This window comes from Rana temporaria, chromosome 8, assembly GCF_905171775.1.
Source record: "Rana temporaria chromosome 8, aRanTem1.1, whole genome shotgun sequence".
NCBI classification, from domain to species: domain Eukaryota; kingdom Metazoa; phylum Chordata; class Amphibia; order Anura; family Ranidae; genus Rana; species Rana temporaria.
Window position 1 is genome coordinate 33,458,627 of NC_053496.1, and position 20,315 is coordinate 33,478,941.

A 20,315-nucleotide genomic window follows, 5' to 3' on the forward strand; every position below is an offset into this window, starting at 1 on the left:
CCACGCTCAGGGCCGCTGATAGGCCAGTATAACTGGCCCTGTTGTACCGGGCCCGGCCAGCAGGGAGGCCCGGGCAAACTCCACAGAGTACTAATTAATGTAGAAAAAAAGAAACTCTACAGCCCTGATCGATCCCCCCACCCCGTTGTTTTTTAAGTTTTTTTTCTGAAACCTTGATACCTGCAGTGTTCGGTTCATGCAGGAAGGGACTATTTTTTTTTTTATTTCGGGCGCGGAAGAATGTCTCTTCTCTCGTGCGCCCGCTCCTCATGCTGGCCAGCGTGTCCTTCCCTGGCGCCGCAGAGTGATTCCTCTCCCTTCACTCTTGGTGCTCTGCTCTGTTCTTCACTCGGCTGAGAGAAGAAGCAGTGAAACAGACGAGCGGCGGCTTTGGCAGAAAAAAAAAAAGAAGCGGCATCTCTGACTGTTTGTTTGTGAGTGTGACACAGACCGAGTCCAGGCAGCAGCACTGCAGGATCAGGGAGGACGTGACTCCTGGGGCCCGGCTAACAGGTGTGTGCTTGCTTGGGGGGTGTTGGATTCAAGATCTATACAGCATCTATACATTATGGTATTGGCGGCATGGGTGGCACTGTCTGCAGGTAGCACATGCGTTATGGGCCATAACGCATATTCTATCTGCAGACAGTGCCACCCATGCCGCCAATGCCATATTGTGCTGCAGACAGTGCCACCCATGACGCTAATGCCATAACGCATGTGCTGCCTGCCGACAGTGCCGCCAATGCCATATTGTGCTGCAGACAGTGCCACCCATGACGCTAATGCCATAACGCATGTGCTGCCTGCCGACAGTGCCGCCAATGCCATATTGTGCTGCAGACAGTGCCACCCATGCCGCCAATGGCATAATGCTATTGGCAGCATGGGATTGTAGACGCTATATCTTTTGTGAAAACCAATCAATATAAGCTTTTTAGGATTTTCCTTTACCAAAAATATGTAGCTGAATACATATTGGCTTAAATTTATGAATAAATTCGATTTTTACTAGATATGTTTTATAGCAGAAAGTAAAAAATATTGTTTTATTTTTTCAAAATTGTCGGTCTTTTGTTTCTAGCGCAAAAAAATAGAAAGTTCTATTTCTGGGAAATAAAGGAGAAACATCTTATTTGGGAACAGCGTCGCAAAATCGTGCAACTTTCAGTTTACCACTTAAGGACCGGAAGATTTTTTCCCCTTAATGACCAGGCCATTTTTTGCGATACGGGACTGCGTCGCTTTAACCGACAATTAATACATATTTTAGGTTAAGAAAATAAATAAAATCGCAATAAAGTGTATATTGATTGGTTTGTGCAAAAATTATAGTGACTACAAAATAGGGAATAGATTTATGGCATTTTTTTTTTTTTTTACTAGTAATGGCGGCGATCAGTGATTTTTAGCGGGACTGCGTCATTGCGGTGGACAGATCGGACACTTTTTTAGGACCATTAACATTTATACAGAGATCAGTGCTATAAAAATGCACTGATTAATGTATAAATGTTACTGGCAGGGAAGGGGTTTAAGTGTGTTCCCTGGGAGGCGTTTCTAACTATGGGGGGAGGGGACTGACTGGAGGAGGTGAGAGATCGCTGTTCCTAATCCTTAGGAACAGCAGATCTCTCTCCACTCCCGTTAGAACGGGGATCTGTTTGTTTACATTGACAGATCCCCATTCTGCCTTTCTGAAGAGTAATCGTGGCTGCACGCATCAGTTCCCCCACCATGCAGCGAGTGCGCGCGCCTGCTGTAGCTGTTTAAAGGGCCGACGTACAGTTAGGGTGATTTGCGGCAACAAGTCGACCTGCCGCAGTATAATGACAGCAACTGCTTAAAGAAATGCAGTTCCATATCGCAAAAAATGGCCCAGTCACGGTAAACCTTCCGGAGGTCAAGTGGTTAAGTAATGTACATCCTGGGCCTTCTGTAAACCCATCTAAGTACCTCCCCCTCCTGCTCATTATCATAAAGACTGAGCACACCTCCTTCCAGCCTGATTTCATCTTTCCAGTTCCAGTTTTGTGACAATCTAAAGAAAGTTTTCAGGAAGTTAAACTATCTGGATTGTAAAATCCTCTCAGGACAATCTCCAGAATACAGAATTATACCAAATGATGTATTTTTTTTCCTTCACATCTTTTTGAAACGGCTCAGATTTGATTCCAGAATTTCCCAGAAATGTTTTGTGTCGGCGGTGGAAGCGTTTCGCTGTTTTGTATTTTCTTTGTGCGCAAGATTCTGGTCCCTTTCCAGTACTCATTACCATCAGACGTTATTGAATTTATCGTTTCTTTCCTTGTTTGGCCATAACGAGCATTAATTTATATTAACTGGCGGTTTCCTGTCAGGACAATCTGGACGTGGGGGATTTATGATGTGTTTCTGGTAAGATGACAGGACATTCGCAGCTGTGAACTCGCAGTAACCCTGTCACGCGGCCCTGGCGACAAAATACCGCCTCCAAGGCATGTTTAAAAAAAATGCTGGGAGAGGCCAGAATAAAGAGAACCTGTCGTTTACTGATGTCCATTTTAACCACTTCCTGACGGCCTTATACGGCCGCAGTGTGGATCTTAATTGCCGGGTGGTCGCCCATATACGGCCTCCAGCCACTGGGGGGCACGCAGGCGCCGCCGCATCACTGAGATGCCGATGCGCGTGCCTGGCGGCCGCCATGTCCGCCAGGCACCCGCAGAGACAAGGACGTGGATCTGTGTGTGTAAACAAAGAGCTCCACGTCCTGTCAGGAAGAGAGGAGACCGATCTGTGTCCCTTGTACATAGGGACACAGATCGGTCACCTCCCCAGTCACCCCCTCCCCCCACAGTTAGAAACACTATGCAGGGTACACATTTAACCCCTTCCTCACCCCCTAGTGTTAACCCCTTCAATGCCAGTCACATTTATACAGTAATTAGTGCATTTTTATAGCACTGATCGCAGTATAAATGTGAATGGTGCCAAAAATGTGTCAAAAGTGTCCGATATGTCCGCCATAATGTCGCAGTCCCAATAAAAATCGCAGATCGCCACCATTACTAGTAAAAAAAATAATAATAAAAAATATTATTTCTGTCCCCTATTTTGTAGGCGCTATAACTTTTGCGCAAACCAGTCGCTTATTGCGTTTTTTTTTTTTTTAACCAAAAATATGTAGAAGAATACGTATCGGCCTAGATTGAGAAAAAAAACTTTAAAAAAAAAAAAAAAAATTGGCTATTTATTATAGCAACAAGTAAAAAATATTAATTTTTTTTTCAAAATTGTCGCTCTTTTTTTGTTTATAGCGCAAAAAATAAAGGTGAGGTGATCAAATACCACCAAAAGAAAGCTCTACTTGTGGGAAAAAAAGGACGCCAATTTTGTTTGGGAGCCACGTCGCACGACCGCGCAATTGTCAGTTAAAGCGACGCAGTGCCGGAAGCTGAAATTTCACCTGGGCAGGAGGGGGGTATATGTGCCCAGTGAGCAAGTGGTTAATAGATGTTTGAGGAATTTCACTACCTAATCTTACACACGATCGGATTTTCCGCACACAAAGCTTAGGACTTTTGTCCGAAGGGCGTTGGCCATGAACTTGTATTGCATACAAACGGCAAAGAGTTGTCGGCCAACAAACACAAAGCTACGTGGGTTTTCAGCTCTTTAGCGCCACCCTTTGGGCAACTTCTGCTAATGTGGTGTCATGGTGAGCATTTCTTCTGAGCATGTGTGTTTGTACACACTATCGGAAAATCCGACAAGACACATTTGTTGTTGGAAAATTTTAAAGCATGCTATTATTCCACATTAGTTGGCACAAGCCCTGAGGCCGTCAATCACAGGCTGTGTGCTAGAGATAGCAAACATAATATACTGATAATGGACTGTAAGGCCCCTTTCACACGATCGAACGGCAAAGATCCACCTGTCCGTTTTTTAGGCGGATCTGAGTGGGCCATCCATTGACTTGCATGGACAGGCGGATGTCAGCAGAGATGTGTCCGCAGACACCCGCCTGCCATCCGATCTGATAAGATCCGCTGAAAACAGATGGATGGTGACATGTTCGCCATCTGTCCAGCGGATTGGATCGGATGTAATCAAATAAAAACTGGCATGCTGTCCATTTTCATCCGATCTTCCCATAGAGATCAGCGGAGCTCCGACAGGTCCATACCTGCACAGTGAACAGAGACCGAGCGATCTAGCTGGCGGAGTCCGTTGAGCGGATCCTCCCCATGTGAAAGGGGCCTAAAGACTGTTATGACTAAGGCCTTGTAGGCTGAAACGTGTCAACTGATCTTATCTGCATTTGTGTACTTGTTTCTAAATAAATTAGAAGATGTTTTAAGAGCAACAACTGGTGTGCGGATCGTCTCTCTGGATTATCTGTGTGCTGGAGATCCCTCCCTTGTCACCTTTTTTTCTCTTGGTGTCAGGAAAACCTTTCAGAAGTAACTCATGCTAACAGCAGAGGAACAAAGCAGCAGACAGAAATGATACTTAGTGATCTGGATTGAGAAAAGTACACACTATATTGGGATATGTTTTGTTCATATTTCATGTCTGAGGTTTACAGGCAGTGTGTCTACGAGGAAATATCAGAATGAAAAATAACCCTTTACCTGACTGTCCGGGCGGAGGAACCCCACTCGTCCCTCTTGGCAAACAGAGGAAAACAGTTAGGACGGCGGCCTTATTCCCGCAACATGGTTCTATGGCGATTGGTTTTGGCACACCCTGGAGGGAAGAGAAAGAAAAAACATGTATATAAACAAATGTCCAATCCATATCACACTCAACAAAAATATACTAACTTATTATAATAAACAACATGCTCATTTTATCAAATCAGAAACTGCTGTCTAAAAAATTGTAGATTTCTATACTAAACCCTTTCATTGACAGAATCAAGCAACACTGGTTTTATGCAAAAGTAAAAAACAAAAACATAGTACTACTGTACTTAAAGGAGTTGTAAAGGAAAACATTAATGTCTGCAAGATAGACAGACAGAATAGTGTAATGATTCTGTTAAAAAACGAGTAAATATCTATTAAATTCCTTCATCTATATCACCTCCGGCGTTCTAGTTTCTGTTCTCTCATTCACTTCCTGGTTTGCGGCGCTCGTTCATGTAAGAACTGCATTTCCCAGTATGCATTGCGGCACGCCCAGTAATTCACACCTCCTTGAAGCAGGGCTGGACTGGGACAAAAATTTGGCCCTGGACTTCATCCAGACTGGCCCACTTTGACATGTCTCTCCCATGGCGGCCGGACAACTCCCGCACCCCCCCCCCCCCGGCCACCCAAGCCCCCTCTCCCCCTTCACTAGCCACTAGCTGTTCTAATTTATTAGAGTAGAACAGCTGGTACTGGTACTCTTATAGGCAGTACCAGTGGGGAAGCTAGACATTATTTCACCCGGGGCAAGGAATCAGTTCGGTGCCCCCCTTATGGGACAAGATTAGGCAGAAGTGAGAAACTCCCAGGCCATAGCTGTTGAGTCAGCTGTCTGTCCCCTCCCCCATGCTCCTCTGTCGTCCACCATGCTCCTCTGGTCCTCCCCCTGCTTCTTTGTTCCCCCAGGTGAGCGCTGCATGAAGGGAGAGACAGAGGAGCGGATGGGGGAGGCGGTCCGCTGTCACTGAAGCTGGCCCACTGACCCATCGGCCCACCGGGAAACTCCCTGTAGTCTCAATGGCCAGTCCATCCCTGCCTTGAAGTCTCTAACACGTAGAGAGCGTCCTGCCACACAGATGTAGTTCCCAGGAGGGGGTGAGCACGTCACTGACCACCGCAGTAAAGCCTCCCATCACGGTGGTGAGTAACAATCAGACAAGCAGGAAGTGAACAGAACAGAGAAGAAATAGAGCAACTTCTGAGCAAAAACGAACAATGAGGAAGTGAAAAGAGGTCTGCAGGTAAAGGATGCTTATTATGCTTATTATGAAAAAAAAATAAGAAATTTAATTTACAACCCCTTTCAAGTTGTTGTAAAGGTTGAAAGTTTTTTTTATCTTCATGCATTCTGTACATGAAGGTAAAAACCTTTTGTGTGTAGCAACCCTCCAATATCCATTTATTTTAACTGGCCACCCTATCATAGGCAACTTCCAGCATGCATTCCCTATTTTAAGGCCATACAATGGCTTAGACTCAATGCTTGGTACTTTCATTTTTTCCTGGGGCTTAAAGTGGAGTTCCACCCATAAATATAGCATTACATCAGTAGTTTTAAAAAATGTCATTAGTCCTTTAAGAACATTTTTTTTTTTAGATGCCTTCAAAGTGTTGTTGCTAGGCAGAATAGTTTATCTTCCCTCTTCCTGCACCTAGGTGCTTAAGCTTCCTAACCTACACCGCACAGACTCCTGGGAATGTAGTGGGTGTAACTTTCCAGGAGTCTGTTCACTCCCCAGTTTTGAAGAATCATGTGACTTGGACAGTACAGGTGCTGAAACCTGATCTGAAACCTATTACACTGCTTGTGCAGCACTGAGCATGTGCGAGATCTGCAAGGCTGAAATCCAGGAAGTCATACAGTCTGGCTTCATGATGCCCACACTTAAGATGGCCCCAGTCAATTTCTATTTTATAAAGTGTCTAAATGCTGTAACAACCTAACAAAACGGACCTTAGTTTACAGACTAACTTTACTAGAATACATTAAGCTTGTGTATTACAGGGGTATTTATATTTAAAAAGTGAAATTGTGGCCGGAACTCCCCTTTAAGAAAAGTATCCTTGAGAAAAGTTTCCTCATTTCCCATTCAGAAAACGTCACTCTTCTCCCGATTGATCTTGGAGCCTGAGGCTTTGTAGTATGGTGAGGCCACTTTCTTTGTTTATTGTTCCACTGATAACCACCAACACACGATGTGCATAGGCCACAATCTCAAAGGTGGCTCACCGTAGAGCCTGACCTGTGCCCCCCCCCCCCCCACATAGCAGGGCACTTGATGGACTATGCTGGTACACCACAGAGCCAACCTCTGGCTACCAAACCCCAGTGGCGACTGGTGCTCCAGCCAGGGATGGGCGTGGCAAACAAACCATCCGACCCGCCCGGTGGGTGTTACTCACGCGGTCGGGCTCTTGGTGGCAAAGCAGAGCAGATGACGGACGCAGAGCCGATGATGGCGGCCATCTTCCGGATCTCACTGTACATCCTCCACTGCCCCCACTACCGGCCAATACTATCGCTTTTCCACTCGGCCAATCGCGCTCCTCCCACTTCATGATTGGACAGGAGGAGAAGCAGGAAGACAACAGTGAATATTAGTTCGCTATTGTTACACAAGTGAAACGCCTTAAGCCCACCCTTTTTGGAAGCCAATCAGAGCCCTTTAATCACGTGCTTCAAACAAACAAAGAATTTAAAAAAAAAATTGGAACCCACGCGTCTGACGTCCTGCATATAGATTAGGTGCCGGGCACATGTTTTAGGGGGGCGGCGTGCCACTGCCCAATCATTTACAAGAGGGAAACTTATGGCCCCCCTGTACAGGACTTTTAGGCAATGGACAAAACCACCTAGCAGACAATACTTACCAAGACGGAAGCACAGGTATTTATCAAGCAAAGTCTTTTTGCCTGATTCAGCACCAGAAAATACTTTCTTTAGTCCTGCATTACTCAAAGGCCTCCTTTCTCCTCTCCTGAAATACTCTGCACTGCTGAAGAACTTGGCTCTTTCCTCTAATTCTTCTTTTCTTAAATACTCTGCACTGCTGAAGGACTCTGCCCCATCCTCTAACCCTCCTCTCCTAAAATTCTCTGTGCTACTGGAGGACTCTGCTCCTTCCTGTAACTCTCCTCTCCTGCAATACTCTGCACTGCTGCAGGACTCTACTGCTTCCTCTTTCTAACTCTCCTATCCTGAAATACTCTGCACTGCTGCAGGACTCTACTGCTTCCTCTTTCTAACTCTCCTATCCTGAAATACTCTGCACTGATGGAGGACTCTGCTCCTTCCCCCATCTAACTCTCCTCTCCTGAAATACTCTGCTCCTTCCTCTATCCAACTCTCCTCTCCTGAAATACTCTGCTCCTTCCTCTATCCAACTCTCCTCTCCTGAAATACCCTGCACTGATGGAGGACTCTGCTCCTTCCCCCATCTAACTCTCCTCTCCTGAAATACTCTGCACTGATGAAGGACTCTGCACCTTGCTCTATCTAACTCTCCTCTCCTGAAATACTCTGCACTGATGGAGGACTCTGCTCCTTCCCCCATCTAACTCTCCTCTCCTGAAATACTCTGCACTGATGAAGGACTCTGCACCTTGCTCTATCTAACTCTCCTCTCCTGAAATACTCTGCACTGATGGAGGACTCTGCACCTTGCTCTATCTAACTCTCCTCTCCTGAAATACTCTGCACTGATGGAGGACTCTGCTCCTTCCCCCATCTAACTCTCCTCTCCTGAAATACTCTGCACTGCTGGAGGACTCTGCTCCTTCCTGTAACTCTGTAATACTCTGCACTGGTGTGAACTTTGGAATGATAGGATGGGTCTGCAGGCCACCAATAAAGTTGTGTTGAGAAGCGGATGCACAGCAGAGATATTTGTTCTATTTGTCTCTCTCTGCAGTGCGCACAGTGTCAGTGCCTTGTGATGTTTTGCAGTGACATTTTTCTACGGTGTAATTACAGTATGTCAGTGAGTACGGCATGCCGGCGGAAAGACGAATGAGGCCGTGGATCTGTTTATATGCTGACAAGATAAATGCGAGTACAAAATCCCCCCCCCCTACCCCCCTCTGATCCTGCCAGACTCTGCTAGCAGCTACACCTTAGCCACAATGCCAGAAGAGAGAAACTCTGACAAAATGACTAGAATGCCAAACAAGTAATATGAGGGACATATCCAAAATGTTCCAGCAGAATCCGAGGATGGGGATGACTTACCCACCTTCCTGAGAGCCTCTCGGACCCACATCAAATATACAACTCTTTCATTATTTGTATTTGAATATATGATTTATAGGTATGCAGATGTTAGTTTCAGATATGGCAATGGTTACTTTTTTTATAATACATTTGATTTTCTTTACACATTTGGATACAATATTTATTATTCTATATGTGTGTATATATAATAACGCTTTGATTATGACTTCGTACATATTTATATACTGTACATATACAGTAAAACCTTGGTATGAGAGTAACTTGGTTTGAGAGCGTTTTGCAAGACAAGCAAAATGTTTTAATAAATGTTGCATTGATATACAAGCGATGTCTTGATATAAGAGTAGAGTCATGTCACAACTGAGTATAAAAAAGAAGAGAGGCGCCTCTAAGTGTAGCAATATGGTTACATTTAATGGAGGTACAACATTTAGCAACTTATTGCTACACTTAGAGGTGCCTCTCTTCTCTTTTATACCCTGTAAAAAAAATGCTTTGGATTACATGCATGTTTCTGGAACGAATTCTGCCTGCAAACCAAGGAAAAACTGTATAAATATATAAAGGGATTTTTAATACAGCTTACCTGTAAAATCCTTTTCTTGGAGTACATCACGGGACACAGAGCGGCATATTCATTACTAGTGGGTTATATGGAGTACCTTCAGGTGATGGACACTGGCAATCTCAAACAGGAAGTGCCCCTCCCTATATAACCCCCTCCCATAGGAGGAGTACCTCAGTTTTGTAGCAAGCAGTATGCCTCCCAAAATGGTCCTCAAAAGAGGGGTGGGAGCTCTGTGTCCCGTGATGTACTCCAAGAAAAGGATTTTACAGGTAAGCTGTATTAAAAATCCCTTTTTCTTTCTCGTACATCACGGGACACAGAGCGGCATATTCATTACTAGTGGGATGTCCCAAAGCAATGCTTACAATGAGGGGAGGGAGACATCTTCCCAAGACAAAAGGATTTAATTTAGAGATATACTCAAATCATAATAAATCCAACTTAGTTGAGAAAAATAAATTTAAATTTTTAAATTTTACTCAAAAGGGAGCCCCCGGAATCCGAGGGTCTCAAACTGCAGCCCGCAGCACTGCCTGCCCAAAGGCTGCATCAGTATTCCTTCTTACGTCCAACTGGTAGAACCTTGTAAACGTGTGGACAGAAGACCAGGTTGCCGCCTTGCAGACTTGAGCCATAGAGATCTGGTGGTGTGCTGCCCAGGAGGCGCCCATGGCCCTAGTAGAATGAGCCTTTAATGATAACGGAGGAGGCAACCCCTTCAAGCCGTAGGCCTGAGTGATTAACTGTTTAATCCACCTCGAGATGGTGGATTTTGCAGCTGCCTGCCCCTTCTTGGGCCCATCCGGTAAAATGAACAACACATCCGTTTTCCGGATCTTCTCTGTAGCTTTAAGATAGGCCTTCATGGCCCTGACAATATCCAAGGTATGCAGCAACCCTTCCTTTCTGGAAGTAGGTTTAGGAAAGAAGGATGGTAATACCAAATCCTGGTTTAGATGAAAACTGGATATAACCTTTGGTAGGAAGGAAGGATGAGGGCGGAGAACGACCTTGTCCTTATGCAAAATAAGATATGGTTCCTTACAGGATAAGGCTGCCAGTTCCGATACTCTTCTGGCGGAAACTATGGCGACCAAAAATACTAACTTCCTTGTCAGTAAAACCAAAGGAATTTCAGCCAACGGCTCAAAAGGTTGTTTCTGTAAACTTGACAGAACAAGATTTAAATCCCACGGACAAAGCGGGGATTTAACTGGAGGATTAATACGCAAGACCCCTTGAATGAAGGTCTTAACCAGCAAGTGGGTGGCCAGCGGCCGCTGAAACCATACTGACAAAGCTGAAATCTGTCCTTTGATTGTGCTTAATGCCAGTCCTTTATCCACTCCGAGCTGGAGAAAACTTAATACCCTATCGATGGTAAACTTACGAGAAAGCCATAACTTGGACTCACACCAGCCTACATAGGCCTTCCAGACCCTGTAATAAATCACCCTAGAGACCGGTTTCCTGGCTCTGATTAGGGTAGAGATTACTTTCTGAGACAGACCTCTACCCCTGAGAATCAGGGATTCAGCCTCCAGGCCGTCAACTTTAGATGCCGTAAGGCAGGGTGGAGGATCGGACCTTGCGAAAGCAGGTCTGGCCGTAGAGGAAGAGTCCAAGGGTCTCCCACTACCATCCTTAGGATTAGTGAATACCATGCCCTTCTGGGCCATGCTGGAGCTACCAGGAAGACTGGTATGTGCTCCACCCTGATCCTGAGCAGCAGGCAGGGTAGTAACTGGAGCGGGGAAAATGCATAAAGAAGTTTGAACTGATGCCAAGGGCAAACTAACGCATCGGTTCCGCAGGCCCTGGGATCCCTTGTGCGGGACATGAACCTGTCTAGCTTCTTGTTCAGTCTCGATGCCATGATATCCACGTCCGGCACTCCCCATTTCTGGCAGAGTGTCTGAAAGACCTGTGGATGCAGAGACCACTCCCCCGGCAACAGAGTCTGGCGACTTAAGAAGTCCGCCTGTAGGTTGTTCACTCCGGGAATGAATATAGCCGATATGCAGGGCACATGGGCTTCTGCCCACAAGAAAATCAAGCTCACTTCTCTCTGAGCGGCTTGACTCTTGGTTCCCCCTTGGTGATTTATATATATATGCCACCGCCGTGGCATTGTCCGATTGTATTTTCACCGGGAACCCTTGTAGTTTGGACGTCCAAGCCCTGAGGGCTAGTCGAGCAGCTCTGAGCTCCAAGATATTGATGGGCAACTGCTTCTCTGCCGCTGCCCAAGAGCCCTGGCGAGTGCAACCATCCAAAATTGCTCCCCAGCCCATCAGGCTGGCGTCTGTGGTTACTATCTTCCAGGTCACAGGACTGAAAGTCTTTCCCTTCAGGAGATTCTGAGGGTTTAACCACCAAGCTAGACTTTGCCGCACTCTTGGTGAGAGTGGCCAAGGAATTTCTAAGGCCTGAGGCCTCTTGCTCCAGGCTGACAGGATGGCTGCCTGCAGGATGCGAGTGTGGCTCTGAGCGTACGGAACCGCCTCGAATGTGGCCACCATCTTGCCTAGTAGCCGCATACATAGGCGAACAGTTGGCCTTCTCTTGCTTAGAACCATTTGTATTAGCTCTTTGATGGCCTTTAATAGGGGTAGAAACACCCTCTGTTCTGTATCCAATCTCATGCCGAGATAATCCAGCTGCCTTGTGGGCAGGAATGCTGACCTGTCTCGATTTAGGACCCAGCCGAACCTCTCGAGGTACTGAACCGTGAGGGCCACTGCTCTTTCCAGGCCAGGAGACGAATGGTCTACGACCAAGAGGTCGTCCAGGTAAGCCAGGACCGTGACCCCCTGGATCCTTAGATTGGCTAGGATTGGGGCTAGGAGCTTCGTGAATACCCGGGGGGCCGTAGCCAACCCGAAGGGGAGCGCCACAAATTGGAAATGACGCTGAGCCACCGAGAAGCATAGAAATACTTGATGTGGCTGAAAAATTGGCACATAAAGGTAAGCATCCTTTATGTCTATGGACGCCATGAAGTCGTCCTTCTGGAGCACGGCGACAGCTGACCGAATAGTTTCCATCCGGAATGAGCGGACCTTTAGATACGCATTTACTCCCTTTAAGTCCAAAATTGGCCTGACATCGCCGTTGGGCTTTGGGATGATAAACAGGTTGGAGTAGAACCCCAATCCCTGTTCCCGGACTGGTACTTCTACTATCACCTTCTGGCATAGCAGATGATTCAATGCCGCCATCAATGCGGCTCCTTTCACAGGGTCGCCTGGTACTCTTGACTCCTGGTAATGAGGAGGAGGGAATTTTAGAAATTCTAGCTTGTAGCCCGTGGTCACGGAAGACCGTACCCAGCAGTCGGGAATGGTGGCCTCCCAAACCTCTGCAGAGAGACGCAGCCTTCCCCCCACCATCGTGGGTGGGGGCGCCCCTTCATAGGGCCGACTTGGGGGCTGGCTTCGCAGGCTTGCGGTACCACTGCTTCTTGCCCCAGTGGCTTGGCCCTGCGGCTTATTGTTAATGCCTGATCTTGCAGGAGGCCGTCGATACTGTTTGGTATTAGAGAGCCCCTGCCCCGGGAGGGCTGGCGCTTAAATGCGGGCCCTCGTGCCTTCTTCTTGACTGGCAAGAGAGTGCTTTTGCCGCTTGATATAGTCTGAATATATCTATCCAAGTCTTCTCCGAAGAGACGTCCTCCATGGAAGGGAACCCTACCAGGAGTTTTTTGCACGGGGGCTCAGCCTCCCAATTCTTCAACCATAAGAGCCTTCTCATATGGATTAGAAATAAGAATAAACGTGACGCCTGCTGGATGGAGTCCTTGATAGCATCCACCGTAAAGCGTATAGCCTTGGGTATATCCAAAATTCCTCTGCCTGCTGGGCAGGGATAAGTTTAAGCATTTGCTTAGTCTTATCTGATAATGCTTGGGCCACTCCAATAGCAGCCACAGCAGGCTGAACTATCGCCCCTGCTGAAGTAAAGGAGGCCTTAAGTAATGTTACCAAGCGTTTATCAACCGGATCCTTAAACACCTGCAAGTTAAAGATCTGTTCACACATGAGATGGCTGCGTCCACAGTAGGGACAGCCCATCTCTTTGAAAACTCTTCCTCTAAGGGTTACCTGTCTGGCTTAGCCCAGTCCTGAAAAATCAGGTCCTTTAACAAAGGATGTACCGGGAATACCAAATTGGCTTGGGGCGCTTTCAGGGAGCCCAATGAGGATACCGCGGAGGCCAGAGGCTGAGGCCCAGGTATCTTAAAAGCCAACCGCACCATATCCGTTAGGGACTGAACCCACAGTCTTTCTGCGTGAGAAGCTGAAAAAGGTTCCTCTATTGTAGAATCCTCAGAACCTAAATGGTCAAGGTGATCCTGACCTCCCTCGTCAGTCGGAGAGGATATCCTCCTCCAGAGACTCAGACCTGGGAGACGGGGATCTAACCCGCTTCTTCCCTGCCAAAGATGCCGTAATTAGAGCGGCCATCCTCCTTTCCAATCCACCCAAGGTGGAGGCTAACATCTCTTCCGTTACATAGGAAGGAGCTGGTTGAGTAGGGCCAGCCATAGCACCTAGCAACCCTGATGGCTCACCTAGGACAACAACTTCCGGGCATTCCGGAGTAGTAGGGGCCACTAGATTTTGGATATCCTCAGAGCCCGATGGAGAACCTTTTGGTTTTTTAACCGTTTTAGCGTTCTTAGCGCTACCTGCACCCTTAGGAGCCATAATATACAAATTCTGAGGCACTCCGCTAGTATACAACTGACTGTAATAGCTGGAGAAAATACACATATAATCAAATAAATGTGAAACAATAGGATAGGGTAATGTTAGAGGGACTCCAAACCTCCCATAACCTATAAAAAGGGAAAATCAATACTGAGCCCCAAGGGCTTCAACCAGAAAAAAAAATTTTTTTGTCTGGTATTGACCCCCTAATGCTGGGCTAGGTGAGCACCCTAAGTGTTCAAAGGCGCTGCTTAGTACACAGGCTTGAATGCAAACTTTTAAGCCAGAGGCTCCTTAGTAAGGTGTACTTCCCACAACTGCCACCGGGTGTCACTGTGCCAGAAAGCTCTGTCAAACCTTCCTATGCTGTAGCCAGCATCGCTGCTCCGTGTCCCCTCACAGCCTTTACAGACTGAACAGCCCTCCAGGATTTATCCTCCCTGTGTGCAGGGGGGAGGAGCCGTCCGGCGTCAACCGCCCCCTCCCCGCAGCACCGCCGCGTATGCGCGCGCACAGATAAGTAAAAGCGCGCGCACGCGCGTCAAACGCCGCTAGGGGAAGCAGGAAGCCATGTGGAGAGGAGACACCAGGACCTTAGACGCTGGAGCAGCAGACACAGGTAAAAGGGAAGCTTTAAACTGTCTCCCTAATGGTATGGTTCCTTCTCTGTGGAACACCCTGCCCAAAAAAGGCCCTCCTTGTGACAGAAGCAGCAGCAGCCTACTAGCCCAGCCAGGGGAACTATACCTGGGTGTTTTGAGCCATCCCGTTTGAAAACTTTGTGGTTCTCCTTTGCCCATGCACAGAGGCATAAATAGGCTGCCCAAGAATCCCCTGTAGGAAGCCTACTGACAAACCAAGTTCCGTAGGCCCCCTGCTTACCTTTCCACGCCGCAGGGTATTGCTCTGCAAGAGGCCCAATCTTCACCCTTCACCGTGGGTATGGTCATAGACCTTCAGGGACTGGGGTCTTAAAAGAACACCACAACCTGGACCTATACAGCACCACTGGCAACAGGTATTCTCTAGGTTAGAAACCAGACCTGGAACCCAGGGTCCAGCCCTCCAAGGAGAGGCATTATAGGCAAAACCCCATCCACGAATTGGGGCCCGGGTACCGTCCACTTTGGCTATGAAGCACCTTGGACGGATCCGGTCAGCTGGCCCTGGTCCCAAGGACTACTACAGGCACAGCCTCAACGTGCACCAACACCTAAGACACTGACGAAAAAACTGAGGTACTCCTCCTATGGGAGGGGGTTATATAGGGAGGGGCACTTCCTGTTTGAGATTGCCAGTGTCCATCACCTGAAGGTACTCCATATAACCCACTAGTAATGAATATGCCGCTCTGTGTCCCGTGATGTACGAGAAAGAAATATATTTTTTACAATAGACAACATATCTACAGTATAGGCTACATAGCATAGGTGTGTGCAGCCTACTGCATTAGGGTGTATACCCCAAAGTTCAAACACACATGCATATATATATATACCATATTTATCGCTGTATACCGCACACTTTTTTGCCCTGAAAATCAGGGCAAAATTGTGGGTGCGCGATATACGCCGATACCCGCGCCGAGTTTGAACACTGTGCCGGCATATACCGAGCGCAGTACACTCGTGTATAGTCGGGCAGGTTCGGCCCCTCTCACGCTCACGTCCTGGACGTGAGCGTGAGAGTAGCCGAGCCTGCCCGACTATACACGAGTGTACTGCGCTCGGTATATGCTGGCGCAGTGTTCAAACTCGGCGCGGGAAAGCGGGGATCGAGCGGCAGCGGGGAGGACACCGCAGCCTAAGGATGCCGGACCCGACAAAGAGGACACCCGAAGCCGCAGACGGACGCCGAACCCGACGAAGAGGAACCCGAAGCCGCAGACGGAAGCCGGACCCGATGAAGAGGACACCCGAAGCCGCAGATGGACGCCGGACCCGACGAGGCCGCCGATGGACGCCGCGCAAGACACCAAAACTGTAAGTAGTAAAATGTAATAAAATGTTTTTTTTTCCAGGAATGTCGGGTCCACTTTAGGGGTGCGCGCTATACGCCGGAGCGCGCAATACCCCGATAAATACGGTATATAACAATATATACACACACACTCTCTTATAAATAAATGTAAACAAACATTTTAAAATGCATCAAAAACATGGATGGTGTCAGTAGGGCAGTGGATTGTGTCAGTAGTTTATTTTTATTATGTGATTGTTTTTTTACTTTTTTTTTTTATAATTTTTAGGATATATTGTATATAGTTAGTTAGGCTGTTAGGTTGGTTAGTTTGGCATTCTGTTATTTTTATGTTTGCTATGTGCTGGTGTTTGGATGGATTTTGTTGCACTGTAAATAAATCTCACTTGGAGCATACACAGTGTGGTCCCAGTTTCCTGAGTGTAGCTACACAGATCTGGTCATCTCTGCTGCTGACAGTGAGACATTGAGCTCCAGTGACTTTGCCTAGCCTGAGATGATGTTATAAGGGATGAGCTCTCCACGACAGCGGCTTCCCCTGCTCGGTGGCCTCCTGTTCTCCACAACCTTCCGTTTCCTCCCTCCTCCTCAAAAGCCAATCAGGCGTCTTCTCTTTTTGGCCAACGCAAAACGAGTCTTATACCCACTTCTGTTTGGCTACATTGAGAATCAGTGTTTCAACAGCGAATGTCCATTCGCTGTTGTGATACACTTGGGTGGGCTCCAGTCCCATGCTCTGCGACCCGAGCCCACCCTATTTTGAAGCCAATTAGAGCCTCTGGCCGCTGTAATTCATGCATCTGGTGCCCCCCGAAAAGCACCGGATGCATGAATGGGGAGTGGCCGCAGCGGCCATGGATATATTCATACTATGCATGAATCTATCCATTATGCATATAGGGGTGGCGTGGAGAGAGGGGGCGGCGCCCGGGTGCATATAGTGGTGGTGTGGAGAGAGGGGGCGGTGCCCGGGCGCCCCGCGGCTGCTAGTGAGAAGGGCAGCTGTAGTCAGGTGGGCTGGCAGGGCCTGAAAAGGTGGTGCTGGGATCAGTGACCACAGAGAGGAAGTGCTGGGAAAGTGTGAGCTATGTCACCCAATCTGTTCTTCAAGTATAGGGGCTGCGAGTCCCTGCCTGTAATGGGCCTTTGCTACAAAAGTACTACAGGGTGACATAGTTGGGTTCTGCAAGCAAGCGCGTGCTGGAGGAAGAAGACGATCTGTATATGGAGACTGTATATAGGAAGAGTTGTCCCTAATATCCCATAACCTCCCATCCCTATTCAAGTTATATCCTTTAATTAGAGCCGCACGATTCTGGCTAAAATGAGAATCACAATTTTTTTGGCTTAGAATAAAGATCACGATTCTCGTTGTGTAACATCTTTTTTCACATTATACAAAAAAAATTGGGCTAACTTTACTGTGTTTTTTTTTTTATTCAATAAAGTGAATAAAAAAACAAAACAAAAAAAAAACATTGCGTTTGAAAAACCGGTGCACAAATACGGTGTGACATAAAGTATTGCAATAACCACCATTTTATTCTCTAGGGCAGGGGGTCTCAAACTGGCGGCCCTCTAGCTGTCGCAAAACTACAAGTCCCATCATGCCTCTACCTGTGGGAATCATGCTAGTAATTGTCAGCCTTGCAAGGCCTCATGGGACTTGTAGTTTCGCAACAGCTGGAGGGCCACCAGTTTTAGACCCCTGAGCTGGGGTCTCTGCTAAAAAAACAAAAAAAAAAACATGTTTGGGTGTTCCAATTAATTTCCACATTTTTTAATGATTTTTATTGTAAGCGGCAGAAAAAAAAAGGTTTGGTCTTTAAATGGTTAAACTTCCCTCATTTACATGCCTTTGATAAAATAATGAAAAGATACTTTGTTTCTACTTTTTCGCAGTGTTGTGATAAAACTTGGCAGGCTGCCTGGATTTTTTATTTCTTCCAGCTGTGAGAACTCTCTGCACTTGTTAGAAAGAATCGTGAAATGCTGTTTTGAAGATCGGGAAGGGAAAAAGATCGCAATTTGGATTAACGACTAATCGTGCAGCTCTACCTTCAATAAACAAGAAAAAACAAAGTCACGGACTGTTCTCTGTCTCTGAAGTGACTGTGGAAATTCGTTGTGCCTGGCTGTGCAGGGTGCGGGATGCCAGTTACTTGCGGCTCCTAAGGGGGTGTGCTACATATATACATCTGATGACAGGTCCGCTGTCATTTTTTCTCATTGAGCACCGCATGTACTTCAAAAGCCTGTAAGAGCATAGGAGTGATTGGTAGAAAACATGGTTTCTATAGTATTTTGCTTCTATTCTCTATAAGACCCCTTTCACACTGAGGCGCTTTGCAGGCGCTATAACGCTAAAAATAGCGCCTGCAAAGTGCCCTGAAAGAGCCACTTCATTCACTCCAGTATGAAAGCCCCGAGGGCTTTCACACTGGAGCGGTGCGCTGGCAGAATGGTAAAAAAAAGTCCTGTTAGCCGCATCTTTCATACACCGCTCCTAAAACACCCCTGTCCATTGAAATTAATGGGCAGCGTCGCCGGACTGCCGGCAAAGCGCTGCTACAGCAGCTCTTTGCCGGTGGTTTTAACCTTTTTTTGGCCGCTAGCGGGCGAATAGCTTCGCAAACACTTCAGTTAAACGCTGCTAAAAACAGTGGCGCTTTACCGCCGACGCCCCCACCGCCCCAGTGTGAAAGAACTCTAAGGCCCTGTACACACGATCAGTCCAAACTGATGAAAACGGACTGAAGTTCAGTTTCATCGGTTAACCGATGAAGCTGACGTATGGTCTGATGTGCCTACACACCATCAGTTCAAAAACCGATCGAGTCCAGCGCGGTGACGTAAAACACAACAACGTGCAGAGAAAAATTAAGTTCAATGCTTCCAAGCATGCGTCGACTTGATTCTGAGCATGCGCGGGTTTGGAACCGATGCTTTTGCGTACTAACCATCGGTCAGGCGTCCATCGGTCCAATTTTAGAGTTGAAAATGTATTTATTGGTAGCGTATAAACAACACATACAAAAAAAAAGAATAATACAAAAGGAAACAATAATCAATGGTACATAAAAGTGACGATCGTGATCAAACACGTAACTTGAGTCAGCCCAATGGCTATCGCCCACAGCTTAACTCCTGATGTCTTATAGGAAGTAATGAACATCATCGGTCGTCTTTAGGAGCAGAAAACGACTCCCGTCAGGCGGGTGTCATTGTTTCCGATCAGATAACATATGGAGAATTCAAAGTAAAATAAAAAAAAAAGGAAAAGAGAGGAAATGAACTACCTAAAGAAGGTCATGAAAAGGGAAAAAGAGAAAAGGAAAGAAGAAAGAGCAGAAAAGAGCAGGAAACAGTAGGGGAAGGGCACGAGGGCTGCTGTGAAAACATTTGCTGGGTAAGGTCACAGGAGGACAATGGGGAGGGACATCCGGAGGTATACGCCTCGACCAGCCCAGAAATAGGGTCACAAGTCAGGGTGGTCGTGTTGGGGGTGGCAGCATGTTAATGAGAGTATCAGAGGCGGAGAAGTGGAGCCAAGTCGACCACAGCATCTTGAATTTATCAAATGTGTCATTGTCAAGGGCCAGCATCTCCTCCATTCTCATGGTATCGTTCATGATCGAGACCCACAGTGACAAGGGGGGAGTGACAGTCGTTTTCCAAAATGAAGGAATGAGCTGTCTCGCTGAGTCGGTCCAATTTTAAAGCAAGTTCTCTGTTTTGGGACCGAAGGACAACTGACCGATGGGGCTCACACACGGTCGGTTTGGACCGATGAAACTGAACTTCAGTCCGTTTTCATCGGTTTGGACCGACCGTGTGTACAGGGCCTAATAGTAGAAAAAGAGCCCATCCAATTGATCTGCCCTTCAGGCTATTCCCATTCTATCTATTTGCATGCTGATTTATCTGAGAATCCAATGACTGAATACAACACGACGTGCGTTTTCCAGTCCCTGGAACCATAAGAGGCGGCCACCTTGGGCGCATCAGTAGAAAGGGGTGCAAAAAAGGCAGGACCTTCAATCTATGCTGTAGTTTTCAGGTCATGGCGGGGGGGGGGGGGGGTCACACATCAGCTTTTGAGGCTTGGGTGATAAAGGACCTTGTCCTGGCACTGTCTGAAAGGT

The 20,315-nt window shown here is 47.0% G+C and overlaps 1 protein-coding gene across 1 annotated transcript in view; it reads right to left on the reverse strand.

The window, feature by feature from the left end:
* ATRNL1 (attractin like 1) overlaps nucleotides 1-20,315 on the reverse strand; it is an 859,416-nt gene that overhangs the window by 53,473 nt on the left and 785,628 nt on the right. The window contains exon 28 of the mRNA XM_040361535.1: nucleotides 4,620-4,734. Within this exon, the coding sequence (XP_040217469.1) occupies nucleotides 4,620-4,734 (115 nt within the window). The remainder of the gene's footprint in view (nucleotides 1-4,619; nucleotides 4,735-20,315) is intronic.